Raw genomic sequence first — 16,863 nt, 5'->3', positions numbered from 1 at the left:
GGATCCACAGAGGGGATAAGGCCACTGTAGGCCGTTACCAACGTTCCGGAAGGGGGGAGATGTGAATCCCGGGTCCCGCGGACGGCCCCGGAGCCCGACCCCGCGACGTACAGAAATTGAGGCCCTGGCTTCACGGGAGGGGGAAGGCCGCAATCCGCAAGGGCAGCCAAGGCCACCCTCCGACTCCGCAGCACGTTTCCCCTGGCCGGGTTGATATGAACAGAGGCAGTGGGGTAAGTGCAGGGGGCACCAGGGCACCAAAAGGGGTGATTTTAGAGCTTATATCGGCCCATTAACAGGAGCCCATAGAAAATGCCTCCTCTCCCATTGCCAGCCAGGCCACGCCCCCCAACCGGGACGACTTCTAAGAACTACCCGGTCACGGTGAAATATCAGAAAGGGTGGACGACAGGACAAAGTACCTAAGTCCGACACCCTCCTAGCAGAGGCAATAGCCAGCAGAAACACGACCTTAAGCGTAAGATATTTAAGGTCCACAGACTCAATAGGTTCAAATGGAGACTCTTGTAGGGCATTCAAGACAACAGACAGATCCCATGGAGCCACAGGAGGGACATAGGGAGGCTGAATCCGTAAAACGTCCTGAGTGAAATTATGAACATCAGGAATAGACGCAATCTTTCTCTGAAACCACACCGACAAGGCAGAAATATGAACCTTGAGGGTGGCCAAACGAAGGCCTAAATCCAGGCCTTGTTGTAGAAAAGCCAAAAGTCTGGAAGTTCTGAATTTGTATGCATCGTAATTCTTAGCAGCACACCAGGTGAAGTAAGAATTCCAGACCCTGTAATAAATGCGCGCTGATGCCGGTTTGCGGGCCTTCAGCATATAACCGACTCAGAGAATCCTTTGGACCTCAGGAGTGAAGCTACAAGAGCCACTCTGTCAAAGCCAGTAGTATTACTCCTTCTTGTCCTGGCCAGGGCCGGGTAGACACAAGAGCCCTGAACGAGGAAGACTGTGCGCTGAGTAAGTAGAAGAGGACGCTCTATAGATAGACCCTGCAGGTCTGAGAACCAATGCCGTCTGGGGCACGCTGGAGCGACCAGAAGTAGTATTCCTCCTTCTTGTTTGAACTTCCACAGTATCCTGGGCTGGAGTGACACTGGAGGGAACACGTACGGCAGCCGAAAGTTCCATGGAATTGCCAGTGCGTCCATGAACGCTGCTTGAGAATCCCTGGTTCTTGATACGAAGACCGGAACTTTGTGATTGTGTCGAGATGCCATCAGGTTTACATCTGGTAGGCCCCACTTGTCCAATAGGAGTTGAAAGACTTTCTGATGAAGACTCCACACTCCGGCGTGCACGTCCTCACGACTGAGAAAATCAGCTTCCCAGTTTAGGACTCCCGGAATGAACACTGACGATATTGCTGGCAGATGGCGTTCCGCCCAAAGAAGGATTTTTGACACTTCCATCACTGCCATGCGGCTTTGAGTGCCGACTTGATGGTTTATGTACGCCACCGTGGTGGCGTTGTCTGACCGTACTTGAACAGGCCTGTTCTGTATAAGAGGCAGGGCGAGAGACAAAGCATTGAACACTGCCTGCTATTCCATAATGTTTATCGGGAGGAGTGATTTCTCCATGGTCCACCGACCCTGGAAATAGTGTTGCTCCAACACTGCGCCCCAACACTTCAGACTGGCATCCGTAGTCAGTAGGACCCAGTTAGGGATCCAGAAGGGACGGCCCCTGCTCAACTGCTGGTCCTGTAGCCACCAGGTCAGCGACAGACGAACCTCCGGAGTCAAGAAGATCATGTGAGACTTGATCCGATAAGGTAGTCCGTCCCACTTGGAGAAGATTAACCTCTGCAAAGGACGAAAATGAAATTGAGCGTACTCTACCATGTCGAACACCGACACCATGAGGCCTAGTACTTGCATCGCCGAGTGTATCGGCACTCTGGGGCGAGATAGCAAGTATCTGATCCTGTCCTGAAGTTTCAGGACCTTCTCTGGAGACAGAAACAGCCGTTGACAGTGGGTGTCCAGTAGTGCCCCCAGGTGCACCATGCTCCGAGCAGGGACCAGCAAGGACTTCTTCCAGTTGATGAGCCACCCATGTGCTTGTAGGAAGTCTATCGTCAGGTGTAGATGACTGTAGCCAGAATCAGCAAGTCGTCCAGATACGGCAGGATCCTGACTCCCTGACGACGGAGATAGGCCGTCATCACGGTCATAACCTTGGTGAAGATCCGAAGGGCCATGGCCAGTCCAAACGGCAGAGCCTGGAATTGATAGTAAAGGTTACCAATAGCAAAACGCAGATATTGCTGATGCGATATGGCAATAGATATATGCAGGTAAGTATCTTGCATGTCCAGGGATACCATGTAATCTCCGGGTTCTATGGCCAGTAAAATTGAGTGCAGTGTTTCCATACGGAACTTGGACACTCTCACAAACTTGTTCAGTGATTTGAGGTTGATTATAGGCCGGAAAGACCAATTTGGTTTCAGGACTAGAAAAAGGGTCGAGTAGTATCCTCTGCCCCTCTGGGACATAGGTACCGGCACAACCACTCCTGTATCCAGGAGGGAACGCACAACCAGACATAGAGCTTGCGCCTTCAACGGATCCGAAGGGATAACTGCTCTGCAGAACTGGCGAGGGGGACGTCTCTTGAAAGAGACTGCGTACCCGTGAGAGAGAACTTCTCGCACCCATGCATCTGAAGTGGTCTTTAACCAGAACTAGGTGAATCGCAGAAGTCGGCCTCCCACCCTGGGGTCCCCCCCCCCCGTCATGCAGCAGGCTTGTCTTGTTTAGAAGCAAGCTGACGGGCGGCCCAGGATTGTTTTGCCTTGGGCTTGGTGGTTTTGGGAGCACGAGATTGTCTCGGGAATGCCTGACCTTTTGCTTTCTCTTGAGGCTGAAAGGAGCGAAAAGTGGTACCTTTTGCCATCTGTGCAGAAGGATTAGTATTCGGAAGAAATGCAGTTTTAGCAGCCACTAAGTCAGTCTCAATCTTATTGAGATCTTCCCCAAATAGGATGTCTCCCTTAAAAGGGAGTACCTCCAAGGTCTATTTGGAGTCCAGGTTCACCCTCCACGACCTCAACCAAAGAATACGGCGAGCCAGGATGGACGTAGTCGATGCCTTGGCTGCAAGCACACCTGCCTCAGAAGACGCCTCCTGAATGTAATAGGAGGCGGTGGTAATGTGAGACAGGTACTGTCTGGCAATGTCCGATATATCTTGAGGCAGCTCCTCCTCTAATGCCTGAACCCATGCTTCAATTCCTTTTGCAGCCCAGGAGGCTGATATAGTGGGTCTATGTACAGCACCTGTAAGGGAGTAAACAAACGTCAGGCAACCCTCCATACGCTTATCTGTCGGTTCCTTCAGGGAGGTGACAGCAGTGACAGGCAGAGTAGATGACACCACAAGACGGATGACATTGGAATCCACTGGTGGTGAATTTTCCCACTTGTTACACAACTCAGAAGGGAGAGGATAACGAGCTACCATCTTTTTAGATAGGGGGATTTTCTTTCCTGGCGAAGACCAGGGTTCTTGACGTATGTCTACTAAATGGTCAGAATGCGGTTATAATATTTTAATTACTTTCTGATGTTTAAACTTATCAGGTTTCTTAGACACAGTAGTGGGATCTACATCATCATCTATTTGTAGAATTTGCTTAATAGCAACAACTAGGTCAGGGACATCAACCTGAGTTGTAGAGTCCTCGTCAGAAGCAGCTGTATCAGTGTCTGACAGGTCAGTATACTCCCCATCCTCATCAGAAGAATCTTCCGAGAGATTAGTGGATTGTGAGGAGGAAGTGGCCCGCTTAGATGACCCCTTGACACCAGAGTGACGTGGGGTAGGTTTACGTCTAACCAAAGATTGATTCAATTGCTGCAACTGGGTAGACAAATCCAAGGCGTATTTACCATAGGGACAATATGTGGCTGCAATGGCACAGGAGGTCCCATAGGCGTGTAAGACGTGTCACAAGAGTATTGAGCATTGATGAGAACGCCGCCCAAGGTGGCTCCTGATTGGTTATAGGAGCTGCGGACTGAGTGGGAGATGAATGGCACATATTACACACACCATCATTCAAAGCTTCCCCCCTCAGGCAAATCCCTGGCGCATGCGCTGCATGATACAGAAACGTCCATGGATTTCCGGCCCTTTGTGTTAGGCATTTTAGTGAATGTAACCGCAGAGCATATGAGTAAGATACAGCCAGACAGAGTACACTACCTGTGAATAAATCCCCTAGTATGTGACAGCGTACACAGTACATAACACCAGCGTATTAATCCGGGACTATGTGACTGCATACACAGTACACAACACCAGTGAATAAATCCGGTAGTATGTGACTGAGTACACTATAGAATACACTTCACTGTAAATATTGTGCAGCACTATATATGAGACCCTGACGCACCTAGTCCCTTAGGGTACAGAATACAGTGATCGATATAGCTGTGACACACAGAAAGTGAAATCCACACAGCAGATACAGGCACACACAGTCACAGTGACAATGCAGATAATTATTTTAGTAAGATAATAAAACTGCACTGGACTAGTATATGTATATATATAACAAAGCGCGGTCCGAGACCAGATGTATACATCAGAATACTCGTACAATATATTCTGGCACAGGTACACTTGTTCTTAACGAACGCTGTCTTAATACTGACATGTAGAATACTTATGTGTCTGTAAAATCACGGCGCTGATGTACAGGCGGATTTACAGAGTAGACCTTGCCCTGCAGTCCCGGAGACCAGTCGCAGCTAATCCTAGAAGATGGCGCCCAGCGTCTCAGTCAGGGAGTGAGGGAGAGTGTGAGGCAGCTCCAGGGCAGGAACACCAGCAGTAGATGGCGCCCTGGAGCTGGGGGAGGGGCTACAGGTCAAGCGCCTTCTCCCCTATGGTGGTCCTCACCACCTGGTACTATGGAGTCTTAATAAAGTGGATATTAATATATCCGACCTGTACTCCTATGCCCTGGTGGATATAGTGGGGTCCCTGCTCTGTTACAGTGTCCACGCCAGCGTCGCAGTCAGTCTCCTTAGACTGCGACCGATACGCGATTTAATGGCGGGTCCCACCTGGGGGACCCTTTTACCTCCTCTCTTCTGTAGCAGCCACACGAACCAGGAGAGCGTCTGCGACCATGTGCGAGAGCCGGAGCGTCTCCGCCGCAAGTACCTGGGAACAGAGCCAGTGGGAGTATGCAACGCCGCTTGGGAGGCGACGGAGACGCAGCACAAAATGTCACCCTGACATGTAAGTGCTGTGTCCCTTGAAGTCTTCTAAAAGCTTTTTCAGGGCTGCCCAGTTCAGCCCCCCTGTTAAGTAACCTGCTTCTGCAGGCACCAACTCGAAACTGAGCTCACAGTGCCTGGAGGTGGGGTTATAGAGGAGGTCCCAATGCATCCTGGGACAGTCTAAAGCTTTAGCCTGTTGGTGCCTGGATCAAGATCCTTCTCTACACCCTGATGTTTTCCCTGTGGAAACCAATGTACACCGCTGCAGAAATTCATGGATTCTTTAAACCGCTGCACGCTCTCTGGGACCACTCCATGAACATCCCAATAAAGTAAGGCAGAGAACAACCTGTTTAAGTTAATGTATACAGAATGACGAAGAAATGGTAAAGGAACACTTACACAGGGAGAAGCACAAATCAAAGTGAGCACACGGAAGCAAGTTTCAGAGTGAGTGTTGGGGCACTGAGAGGCAGCCGCGGTCTCACACACAACAGAAGGACAGATGTCAGGCGCCTGTGGTCTTTACACACAGCTAACAAGTGACTACAGGTTGAGCATGCCATATCCGAAAACCTGATCATCAGAAATCCAAACAGATAGTGGCTCCTCTACTTCAAGATGGTTCAAATAGCCCGACTCAGACCTGATCGTATATGTGCGTAAAAACGCACACCTACGATCAAAAACTGTGACATGCCGGGAGACGCTCCGCATGCCAGTCCCAACCCCCCCACCCCCCCCCCACCCCCTTCGGCACATGTGCAAAAGCATCAAACAGCACCGATGCTTTTGCTCCTGGCGGGTAGCTCCCTGCCTACGCAGCCTAGCTTCTACCTGTCATGTTTTTGGTCGCAGCGGCTGCGTAGTCCGGACCACGCCCCCCAACACTATCAAAACCTGCTGGCACTCCCGCTCCCATCCCTGCGACTGCCTCTGCCTATCAAACAGGCAGAGGCGATAGCACCAATGACATCACCACACCACATAGGGATTCAGCCTGCGATTGCTGCCGTTGCAGCAACCAGGTCTGAATTAGTCTCAATGTACACAACTTTGTTCATGCACAAAATCATTAAAAATATTGCATAACACTACCTTCATGTGTATAAGGTGTACATGAAACAAAAGCGTTTAGTGTTTAGACATGGCTCCCATCCTCTAGATCTCTCATTATAGTATGCAAATATTCCAAAATACAGGAAAATACGATATCCAAATTACTTCTGGTCCCAAGCATTTCAGATATGGGAGACTCAACCTGTCCAGTATAAAAGTTTCCAGTAGATATTTCCTCACCACTGTATATACCCCAGTATAAAAAGCTATCATTGATGTGGTCTGATAATTAAATTAAAAGGAAAAAAATACAAATAAAATAGTCTTTAACATAAAATGTGCACTACTGCTACATGCTTTATAAAGAGGTTCATGTATCACGGCACTGCTCATTCATTCTATTAACACTGCAATAATAGTGGATGTCAAGGAGGATGAGGACCACAAAAGAACGACAACGGGGAAGGGGCACTACTAACCAAAAGGTAATAAGATAATACTACTACTCATAGCCACGTGGTGGGGATGCATTGCAGATCCCTTTGGAGAAACCTGTAATTTTATTGTACAATATAGTTTATGGGATATATTAGAGCAGAATTTAAATATACCACACACCCCATGACAATCCAGTGTTAGTCCATGTGATAATTTTCGCTGTACATTTTCCAAAGACCTTCTCTGGTCCAGATGTGGGCTGCAAGTTACCGTAACTGTCCCTTTCAATTAAACAGCAAAACCACAAGTTCTTATGATGTTCTTGGGGTAAAAATAACCTTTGCCTATGCTAGCCCCAAAATGTATGCATTCTGCAGTCACAGCAGTTAAGTACTTTTTGCATATCCAGGCCTTTATAGCCTACAAATTTCAAGTCGGTTTTGCCTTTTAAAATTATTGCCTCTTTAAAAATAAAAGCTAACTCGCCAGAATTATGCTTGTGTCTGCAGCTGGCTGGGTATTAAATAACGGCCGTTACCAGCTAACTCGAGGGTACCGAATACAGCAGATCTGTAGTAATAAAAGGTTGCTGAAGCATGAAATATGGTGACGTAGCCCACAAACAGCAATGGGGAGAACATTTAGCAAATTACTTAACTTCCGTTGGGTGAAAGAAAAAAAAAAGAATGGCCAATGCAAGTTCCATGCAAAAACGTGTATACTGTACCTGGCCAACTCTTCCAGGATGTTTCATGGCTAATCCTCCACTGGAGACCGCAGCAGCTACATTCCCATCTTGGTCAACAACTATTGCTCCAACAGTATCCAGAGTTCCTGAATCATTCTCCTGTGGAGTAATAACAGCAATTGCTTGAAGGAATATTAACAAGTCACTGAGGCAGCCCTTTAATGTAAACCGATTCTACTATAAATACTGGAAAGGAAATGTAAGCATTTCATTTCAGTTGAGAAGGTCATGAGACACACGTAATAGTTTTTGCATTGTTTATATTGGCATAAAATAAATAGAACACAGTTTATTAGATACACACTGTATTATTGTAACCTCAAGAAGCCTCGTGTTGTCACAGTTACTTAATACCATTTTTCTTTTACTTTTGACATAACGTAGTAAGGTCATGTTTCGTACAATGCTAACAATACCCGTGCAGCGGAAATGAAGGAAGACATTCTGAGACATGATAAACGCTGCGAGGGACACAACAGGATACAGAAAGAGTATTAATATAACTTGGAATGGACGTTGCGATAACCTACAATGCGCACTGTCCAGGGTTAATTAACACAGTGGTTCTCAACCGCGGACCTCAAGAACCCCCAACAGTTCATGTTTTCCAGGTCTCTTCACAGGATTGCAAGTGAAATAATTTGCTCCACCTGTTGGTCTTTTAAAATGTGTTCGTGAGTAATGAATACACCTGTCACCAGCTAGGTGACCTGGAAAACATGAACTGTTGGGGGTACATGAGGACCGAGGTTGAGAACCACTGAATTAACACGTCTCTTGGACATTACAGTATATATACTTTTTTGTAGTCACTACATGCATGTTGCTACTTTCCAAAAAAATCTAATAAAACCCTATTTCAACAAAAAATAAAAAACTATGTTTCTTTGGCCTTCTCCAACTTTAACCTTGGCTTCAGTTAATACAAATGTCCACACTAAGTGTTTATAATGAATTACCATATATGGGGCCGGGTGTAATAGCAGCAAATGTTTACAAGACAAAACCAACCAGGTTTTGCCTTGTAAATGTTTGCTGCTTTAAAAAAAACAAAAAAACAACCTACAAGTTCGGTCTCAGTCTCGGAGCACTGACCGTCTCGCAAGCCATTACATCCGGCCCCATGGTATGAACATGTTCTATCGCTTGTACTCTCCTGGTAAATGCTTATGTGTTGTAAAAGCTGTTTAGGTGGAGGAGCTCGGCAACAGGGTAGGAGAGGCTGTACACAGATGCTTAATGCTACATACATCGGGTCCAAGTATTTGACTTGTAGCCTTCTCCCAACAAAAATGCTATTGAGAGTGTGGTGGATTTAAAGAAAGGCTCCAGCAGGTTGCTGCAAATGTAATCATTATCAATAGTACAGTATGCAGGCACTGAATTCAGAATGTGGAGATGTCTTCATTTGAAAAAAAGAAGAAGAAGAGAGATTGGAATAAAAGGTACAACTTGTCACATGATATGAGTAATACAAATGACGCATACAACAAAGAGTAAAGTATTTCCACCACATATACAAAAAACAAGGGGTAACACATGAGGTGGGTGAGGGGGTTATAGTTTTGTGCTAGTTGACTTCTATATCCTTTTACCTGACAAAACAAAAATACATTATTTTAGTCATTACAGTTTTAAGTAAAACAAACATTCCCAATGAGTCTCCAAAGAACTAGGGAGGGACACGGACAGGTGAGTCAGTCAAGCTGTCTATTTAGTAGCCTATCAGTTGATTCAAATAGGAGTAGAATATTATTAGGCTGAATGAGTTCCCTAAAGGAATAGATTCTTTATGGAAAATGTTTATGCTTAAGTGTGTCCTTTAAAGCCTGAAAGGGCTGTAAGATCCCATGGATCAAAAACAGCCTTCACAGCCATCAGACCTTTTCACTTCCTGGACAGATACGTATCTTTAGAAACACATTTGTGGGACCCAGAATAACAGGCGCTTAAAATAAGTATATAGAAATACTCAGCAAAAGAACATCCCTGAAGTATATGGAGGTGATGGAATTTTCAAACCGCAGCATGGATGGCCTTCTTCCTTTTTCCAAAGAATTTTTCAGCCCCTCAGGTTTGGCATGAAAAGAGAGATGGTATATATATGTGTAGTAATGTTTCAAATAATACACAAGTCTCTTTCAATGTGAAAGACGTTCACACAGCAAAGACAATGCACATCCACTGAAGAGGCGTACCCAAACTCACTTCCCAAATGAAAGGAACAAGCCTATAAAGGTATCTTTTTTATCCACCTCTGTGTCAAAGAATCATTGGTTTGAAAGAAGATCCCCTTTACCAAGAAAATAGGCGTACCTCACTCACACAAGCGAGGTGTATTTGAAACATATAAAGGTATCTTTTCCACTGTGTAAGATGAATGTAAGGCGTACCCTACTCACGGCAATAAAGATTATGTTCAAACACATCTGGGTTTCTTTCAATGGGTGACCATGTTGGTTTTTTGCATCGATTTCGTGTGTATATATTCCGACATAAGCGTCAAACAGAAAAATACATAGATCACGATCAATCCATAAAAAAGATATTTATTAAAAAAAAAACATACATTCAGGGTATGACACGGCACAAACAATAAAAAGTGTGCAAAAGTTCATCAGATGTTGAAGCAGCTTGACTTATGTATCCAAAAACACAAAATGCTATACTTAAAACAGAAAATACTTTTTTTCTAAAAACAGTTCCAGTTCCTACCTAAATGGTAAAACGAAAGGTCCACACACTCAGCTGGACTTCTAATTGTGTTATAATTTGAACATTTGGTGAGGTTCTTCCTGTGGTGAACTAGTTTATAGGCTGCTTTCGTGTTTTGCGCCAGTTACCAGGGATTCACAAATCATTATTCTTCCATAGATACGTATCTTTGTCCAGAGATGGGGTGAAATAAGGGTTTCCCAAAATATTATTTAGAGCTTGTTGGATTCCTAGTGACATTAGTTTTAGCTAGCCAGGAGAGAGAGAGAGAGAGAGATCTCTACACATAATACTAGGGATCAGACTCTCACCCAGCTTCAAATCCTGTAACTCCAACTCTTTACTGGAGGCCACCGCACTCTCATCTATACTTCTCACACCAGTCACTGACACTGCTGTGCCAAAAACATTCACTTCTTTTGTCTTACTTCTGCCTTTTTCCCAGTAGACTAAGTTCTCATGAGCTGAGTCCTCCCTACACTTACTTTTCATGTCTCCACTTACTTTACCTACTTTGCATGCCCTTTGTTCTGCGATGCTGACCCCTGTGCATTTTACAAATCAACAACTTTAATAATGTTAATTTATTGCTTCCAAATTATGCCACCGTTTGTTCTGCAGAAAATACAGTAAAATTGCAAACTGTACTGTAATATAATAAGAATAAAATCATGAAGTTTATTTGTTTGTTATGTATTTTTTGTCTTATTATAGAAAAAACACAGACTTTCTACATTATTATTATTATTATTATTATTATTATTATTATTAACTTTTTCAGCCTCAAAAGTTGGGGCTTCACAGGTCACCAGACCAATTATCTTTCAGAGGTCCAGTGAGATTTTACATACATCCCCTCCTCCCCAACCCCCGGATTTGGATAATATGATTGACTCTATATAAATAAATGATTATGTTTGTTATAAACAGGTTCTGCTGGAATCTAATTACCACTACAACACCTCAAAGAAAGGGTGAAGTGAAATAGGCATTTAATAGATCACACTTATTAGGATCATGTGTATTTGTGAAAAATGTGTCACTCTGAGTTCCTTCATCTTTTGCAAAACCTGTTGTTGTTACACCTCAGACTAAAAATGGACCTACAAGGATATTGGCGAGCCATCTAACGAGCTGGCACATCATGTCCAAATAGCATAATGGTTTCATTTGGCTTCTTGCTAATAACTTTATATTATAGATGCAGCAGTTCCCTGGACGTCATTTATGAACAGGATTGATTTAGGACTTGTGTTCTAGTAACATGAGAGCAACCTCACCGTTTTCCTGCTTACACTGCTGGAAACAACCTGGGTTACCATTCTTTATTTTTATTATCTGGGAAAATAATATATTGGAACTATGAGTTAAAAATCAAATTTATACTACACAATAATATATCTATCAGCCAAGGGTGCACTTACACACATGCCTAGCCACTTTTAGTGTGTGGAAACAGTGTTACAGCAGCAGGGCTTTCGCACAGAAAGTAGAAAAGGGAAGCAACTGAGGAGGCTTTGGAAGAATAAAAAAAATTAGATTTTAGAGCTTCCACTAACATTAATCTACACTGCAGTAAATTACATTGTAAAATTACACTTCCACAAATTTTAAATTTTACAAACATTTACTCAGCTTGCAGTAAAAGGTAATAGTAAAGTATAATTATAACAGCAATAACAGTAACATATTACTGTCCCACTCCACCAAAGACCCTCCCACATCTGTTCCCTGATAGGAGCTCATACTGTACAAGATAAAATGCGTATTCTGCGGACCCTCCCTCATCTTTTCCCTTATAGAAGCTCAACCTGTAGAAGATGAAACGCATATTCTACAGACACGCCCACACCTTTTCTCTGATAGGAGTTCATACTGTGCAAGACAAACCCCTTATTCTGCAGACCCTCCCACATCTTTTCCCTTATAGAAGCTCATACTGTACAAGATGAAACACATATTCTGCAGATCCTCCCACATCTTTTCCCTGATAGGAGCTCATACTGTAGAAGATGAAACACATATTATGCAGACACTCCCACATCTTTTCCCTGATAGGAGCTCATACTGTAGAAGATGAAACACATATTCTGCAGACCCTCCCACATCTTTTCCCTGATAGGAGCTCACACTGTACAAGATGAAACACATATTCTGCAGACCCTCCCACATCTTTTCCCTGATAGGAGCTCATCCTGTAGAAGATGAAACACATATTCTGCAGACACTCCCACATCTTTTCCCTGATAGGAGCTCATCCTGTAGAAGATGAAACGCATATTCTGCAGACCCTCCCACATCTTTTCCCTTATAGAAGCTCATCCTGTAGAAGATGAAACACATTCTGCAGACACTCCCACATCTTTTCCCTGATAGGAGCTCATCCTGTAGAAGATGAAACGCATATTCTGCAGACCCTTCCACATCTTTTCCCTTATAGAAGCTCATCCTGTAGAAGATGAAACACATATTCTGCAGACCCTCCCACATCTTTTCCCTTATAGAAGCTCATCCTGTAGAAGATGAAACACATATTCTGCAGACCCTCCCACATCTTTTCCCTTATAGAAGCTCATCCTGTAGAAGATGAAACACATATTCTGCAGACACTCCCACATCTTTTCCCTGATAGGAGCTCATCCTGTAGAAGATGAAACGCATATTCTGCAGACCCTCCCACATCTTTTCCCTTATAGAAGCTCATCCTGTAGAAGATGAAACACATATTCTGCAGACCCTCCCACATCTTTTCCCTTATAGAAGCTCATCCTGTAGAAGATGAAACACATATTCTGCAGACACTCCCACATCTTTTCCCTGATAGGAGCTCATCCTGTAGAAGATGAAACGCATATTCTGCAGACCCTCTCACATCTTTTCCCTTATAGAAGCTCATCCTGTAGAAGATAAAACACATATTCTGCAGACCCTCCCACATCTTTTCCCTTATAGAAGCTCATCCTGTAGAAGATGAAACACATATTCTGCAGACCCTCCCACATCTTTTCCCTTATAGAAGCTCAACCTGTAGAAGATGAAACACATATTCTGCAGACACTCCCACATCTTTTCCCTGATAGGAGCTCATACTGTACAAGACCAAACCCCTTATTCTGCAGACCCTCCCACATCTTTTCCCTGATAGGAGCTCATACTGTACAAGACAAAACACGTATTCTGTTAAGATGCACAATACATTTCTGCATAAATCTGAACGCTGAGAGATGTAGCTCCCTCATAGCATAGCAGCCTGCTGCAGAGGAGTGTGAGAGAGTCTAGTCAGATCTAGTTAAGTAACACAACTATCCACTTATGTCCTATTATTCAGATCAGAAATACAAACTACCTGAGAGTTGAGGGGAATTTGGGAGTGAGATGAGGCACAACTGCCGGCATTTCCATGTTGTTGCAATGGCAACTCGTTCCCCTCTTGGCTAACTGAATGGAATCCTAAGAATAAATGGGAGACTGTGTCCCGTGCATCTTTTTTCACAGATACATAAATTGCCTCAGATATGTATAAACAAACAATAAAAAAACACAAACATGAGCAATAACAACTAAAATGCAAATGCAAAATGTAAACAGAGCAAGATGGGTCGACAAAAAGTCTTTAGAATTCTGGCTTTTAATTTTTTGCAATATATCTACAAAAAATGATCAATGGTTGCAATGGCACAACATGTTTCCATTAAAAGACTATTAAATGCCACAATTGAAATTTTCAGATATGAACAATGCAGAAAAAATATTCTTCAGTGTTAACCTGACATCTTGCCTAGTCTACAAAAGAGGTCGGTCACACTCTGTCAGCTGCGGTATGTCCCTCCAAACATGGCATCTTGGACAGAAATCATAACGGACATATTTAGTTGAGCAGAACTCTCCATGAACTCTTTGTATATTATTTAGCTCAGTAAATAACAGTCTTTGACATATATTAGTGTCCAACTGTGACTTCAATTGGTGTTTTAAAAAGGACCTGCCATGTTTCACATTTTATGTAGTTCTTTCTGTAAAATGTGCAACCTAAAAAGTACTGACTGTGAGGATGGAAGCATCAGGAAGCGGTTTATTTATGACCTACACACACAACTAGGCTCTATGTAAAATGCCCTCGCGCTGAAACATGAAAGGCCCGCTTTAAAATTTCATTAAAATTCCTTTTTAAGACTAATGTACTCAAATTGTGTATGTACAGAAACCCAGTGTAAGACTTTTCAGATAAAGTTTTTGCTAATTGTGGAAAAAAAAGTGATGTAGACAGGAAAAGGCTTTGACATCACTCCGTTATTACAGTGATTATCAATTACCTACAGGTAGCCAGGAGCAAGTTCACTCCTGACATGCCCTACGGCCTGTTACTGGTCTAGAGTGTTGCTGCTGGTAGTATTTACAGTAGATGGAGAGAAATAAGACAGATGACATCTTTAAACGTTTAGCAAATGTGGCATGCAATCATTTCGCCTAGCAACTCAACCTCTGTGGTTGTAAACATTAAAGTGCATCCAGGATTTATATGGATTCGTATCCTACTTTATTAGAAAGGTCTTTTAATAACACAAAAATATGGAAACTGTTTCTGGTAAAAAAATAAAAAAATGTGCTCGTGAAAAATAGCAGGATTTTTTTTTTTTGGTGGAACAGAAATTACTGTGAGGAATACGGAAAGATCCCAGAATGAATGAAATGATTTAGAATACTGTTCTCTATACTATACTACACTTTGCTTACCGATATAGGTCCTCATTCAGGGTTGATCTCCCGCTGACGTTTTTCGCAGCGCAGCAATCAGGTTACTATTGCGCATGCGTATGCACCGCAATGCAGTTAACAGCTAAATGTTACATGAAGAATTGAGATACTTTAAGACAGTATATGTTTAATTTGCTGGCTGTCGGGATCCTGGCGTTCAGGATACCGACGCCGGAATCCCGACAGATGGCAATGCCGGCGGCTGGAATACCGGCGCAACAGGACTATTTCTACTCGTGGGTGTCCACGACACCCATAGAGTTGGAATAGAACCTGTGGCAAGTGCAACGACTCTTTGCGCTCGCCCCGCTGCCGGCCGGTATGCCACTGTCAGTATATGGATGGCTGACATCCCTGACGCTGACAACCACATACTGAACCCTTTAAGACAAGGGGCCGAATGTAATGGCTTGTGAGACGGCTGGAGCTCAGAGACAACGGCTGAACTCGTACGTTTTATTAAAAGCAGCAAACGTTTACAAAACCAACCTTGTAAATGTTTGATGCTTTAAAAAAAACGTACGAGTTCGGCCGGAGTCTCGGATCAGATACAGGCTCCAAGAGGTGGTCAGAACGGCAGAGAAGATCATCGGGTCGACCTTTCCTCAGTCCAGGACCTGTACCTGTCCAGAGCTAAAACAGGATTTTAATTACCTACCGGTAAATCCTTTTCTCGTACTCCGTAGAGGATACTGGGGTTCCATTTAGTACTATGGGATATAGACGGGTCCACTAGGAGCCATGGGCACTTTAAGAAATTGATAGTGTGAGCTGGCTCCTCCCTCTATGCCCCTCCTACCAGACTCAGTCTAGGAAACTGTGCCCGAGGAGACAGACATACTTTGAGAGAAGGATAGATAAGTATAGTGGTGAGATTCCGAACCAGCACACACAAACAAGAGGAAAGCCATGCTAACATAACTTGAAACAGGAACAGCAACAGCTGAACCAAACAACAATACTTAACGAAGTAACATTGCAGGTGCCCAGCATCCTCTACGGACTACGAGAACAGGATTTACCGATAGGTAATTCAAATCCTATTTTCTCTTACGTCCTAGAGGATACTGGGGTTTCATTTAGTACCATGGGGAAGTACAAAAGCTTCCAAACTGAGTGGGAGAGTGCTGAGGTTCCTGCAGAACTGATTGACCAAACTGAAGGTCCTCAGAGACCAAAGTATCGAACTTGCAAAACTTTGCAAACGTGGTCAAACCTGACCAAGTAGCTGCTCAGCAGAGCTGTAAAGCCGAGACACCCCGGGCAGCCGCCCTAGAAGAACCCACCGACCTGGTCGAGTGGGCCTGAACAGTTTTCCGAAAACGGCAAGCCTGCCGTGGAATAAGCATGCTGGATAGAGCGCCTGATCCAGCATGCAATGGACTGCTTTGAAGAAGGACACCCAATCTTATTGGGATCATAGAGAACGAACAGCGAGTCAGATTGCCTGTGACGAGCTGTCCTCTTTGCATACAACTTCAAAGCCCTCACAACATCCAAAGACTTTGGAGTAGCAGAGGTGTCCGTAACAGCCGGAACAACAATGGGTTGGTTAATGTGAAACGCGGACACCACCTTAGGAAGGAATTGCTGACGAGTTCTGAGTTCAGCTCTGTCCTCATGGAAAATTAAGTAGGGGCTCTTGTGAGACAACGACCCTAACTCCGACACACGACTCGCTGAAGTCAAGGCCAACAGTGTGACGGTCATCGACGTAAGGTACTTAACCTCTACCTCCTGTAACTGTTCAAACCAGTCCGATTGGAGGAACTGCAGCACCAAATTGAGATCCCAAGGTGACATAGGAGGCACAAAGGGAGGTTGGATGTGCAGAACTCCTTTCAAGAACGTCTGGACCTCAGGAAGAGAAGCCAATTG

The 16,863-nt window shown here is 44.1% G+C and overlaps 1 protein-coding gene across 2 annotated transcripts in view; it reads right to left on the bottom strand.

Moving 5' to 3' along the window:
* The window catches only part of TASP1 (taspase 1), a 547,122-nt gene that overhangs the window by 349,219 nt on the left and 181,040 nt on the right, over nt 1–16,863 (bottom strand). For both annotated transcript variants that reach the window (XM_063918540.1, XM_063918539.1), the window contains exon 10: nt 7,495–7,614. In XM_063918540.1, the coding sequence (XP_063774610.1) occupies nt 7,495–7,614 (120 nt within the window). The remainder of the gene's footprint in view (nt 1–7,494; nt 7,615–16,863) is intronic.

Source organism: Pseudophryne corroboree, chromosome 4 (genome assembly GCF_028390025.1).
Source record: "Pseudophryne corroboree isolate aPseCor3 chromosome 4, aPseCor3.hap2, whole genome shotgun sequence".
Classification (NCBI taxonomy): Eukaryota; Metazoa; Chordata; class Amphibia; order Anura; family Myobatrachidae; genus Pseudophryne; species Pseudophryne corroboree.
Note: the sequence above shows the minus strand (reverse complement) of the source record. Positions and strands in the feature narration are given on the sequence as shown.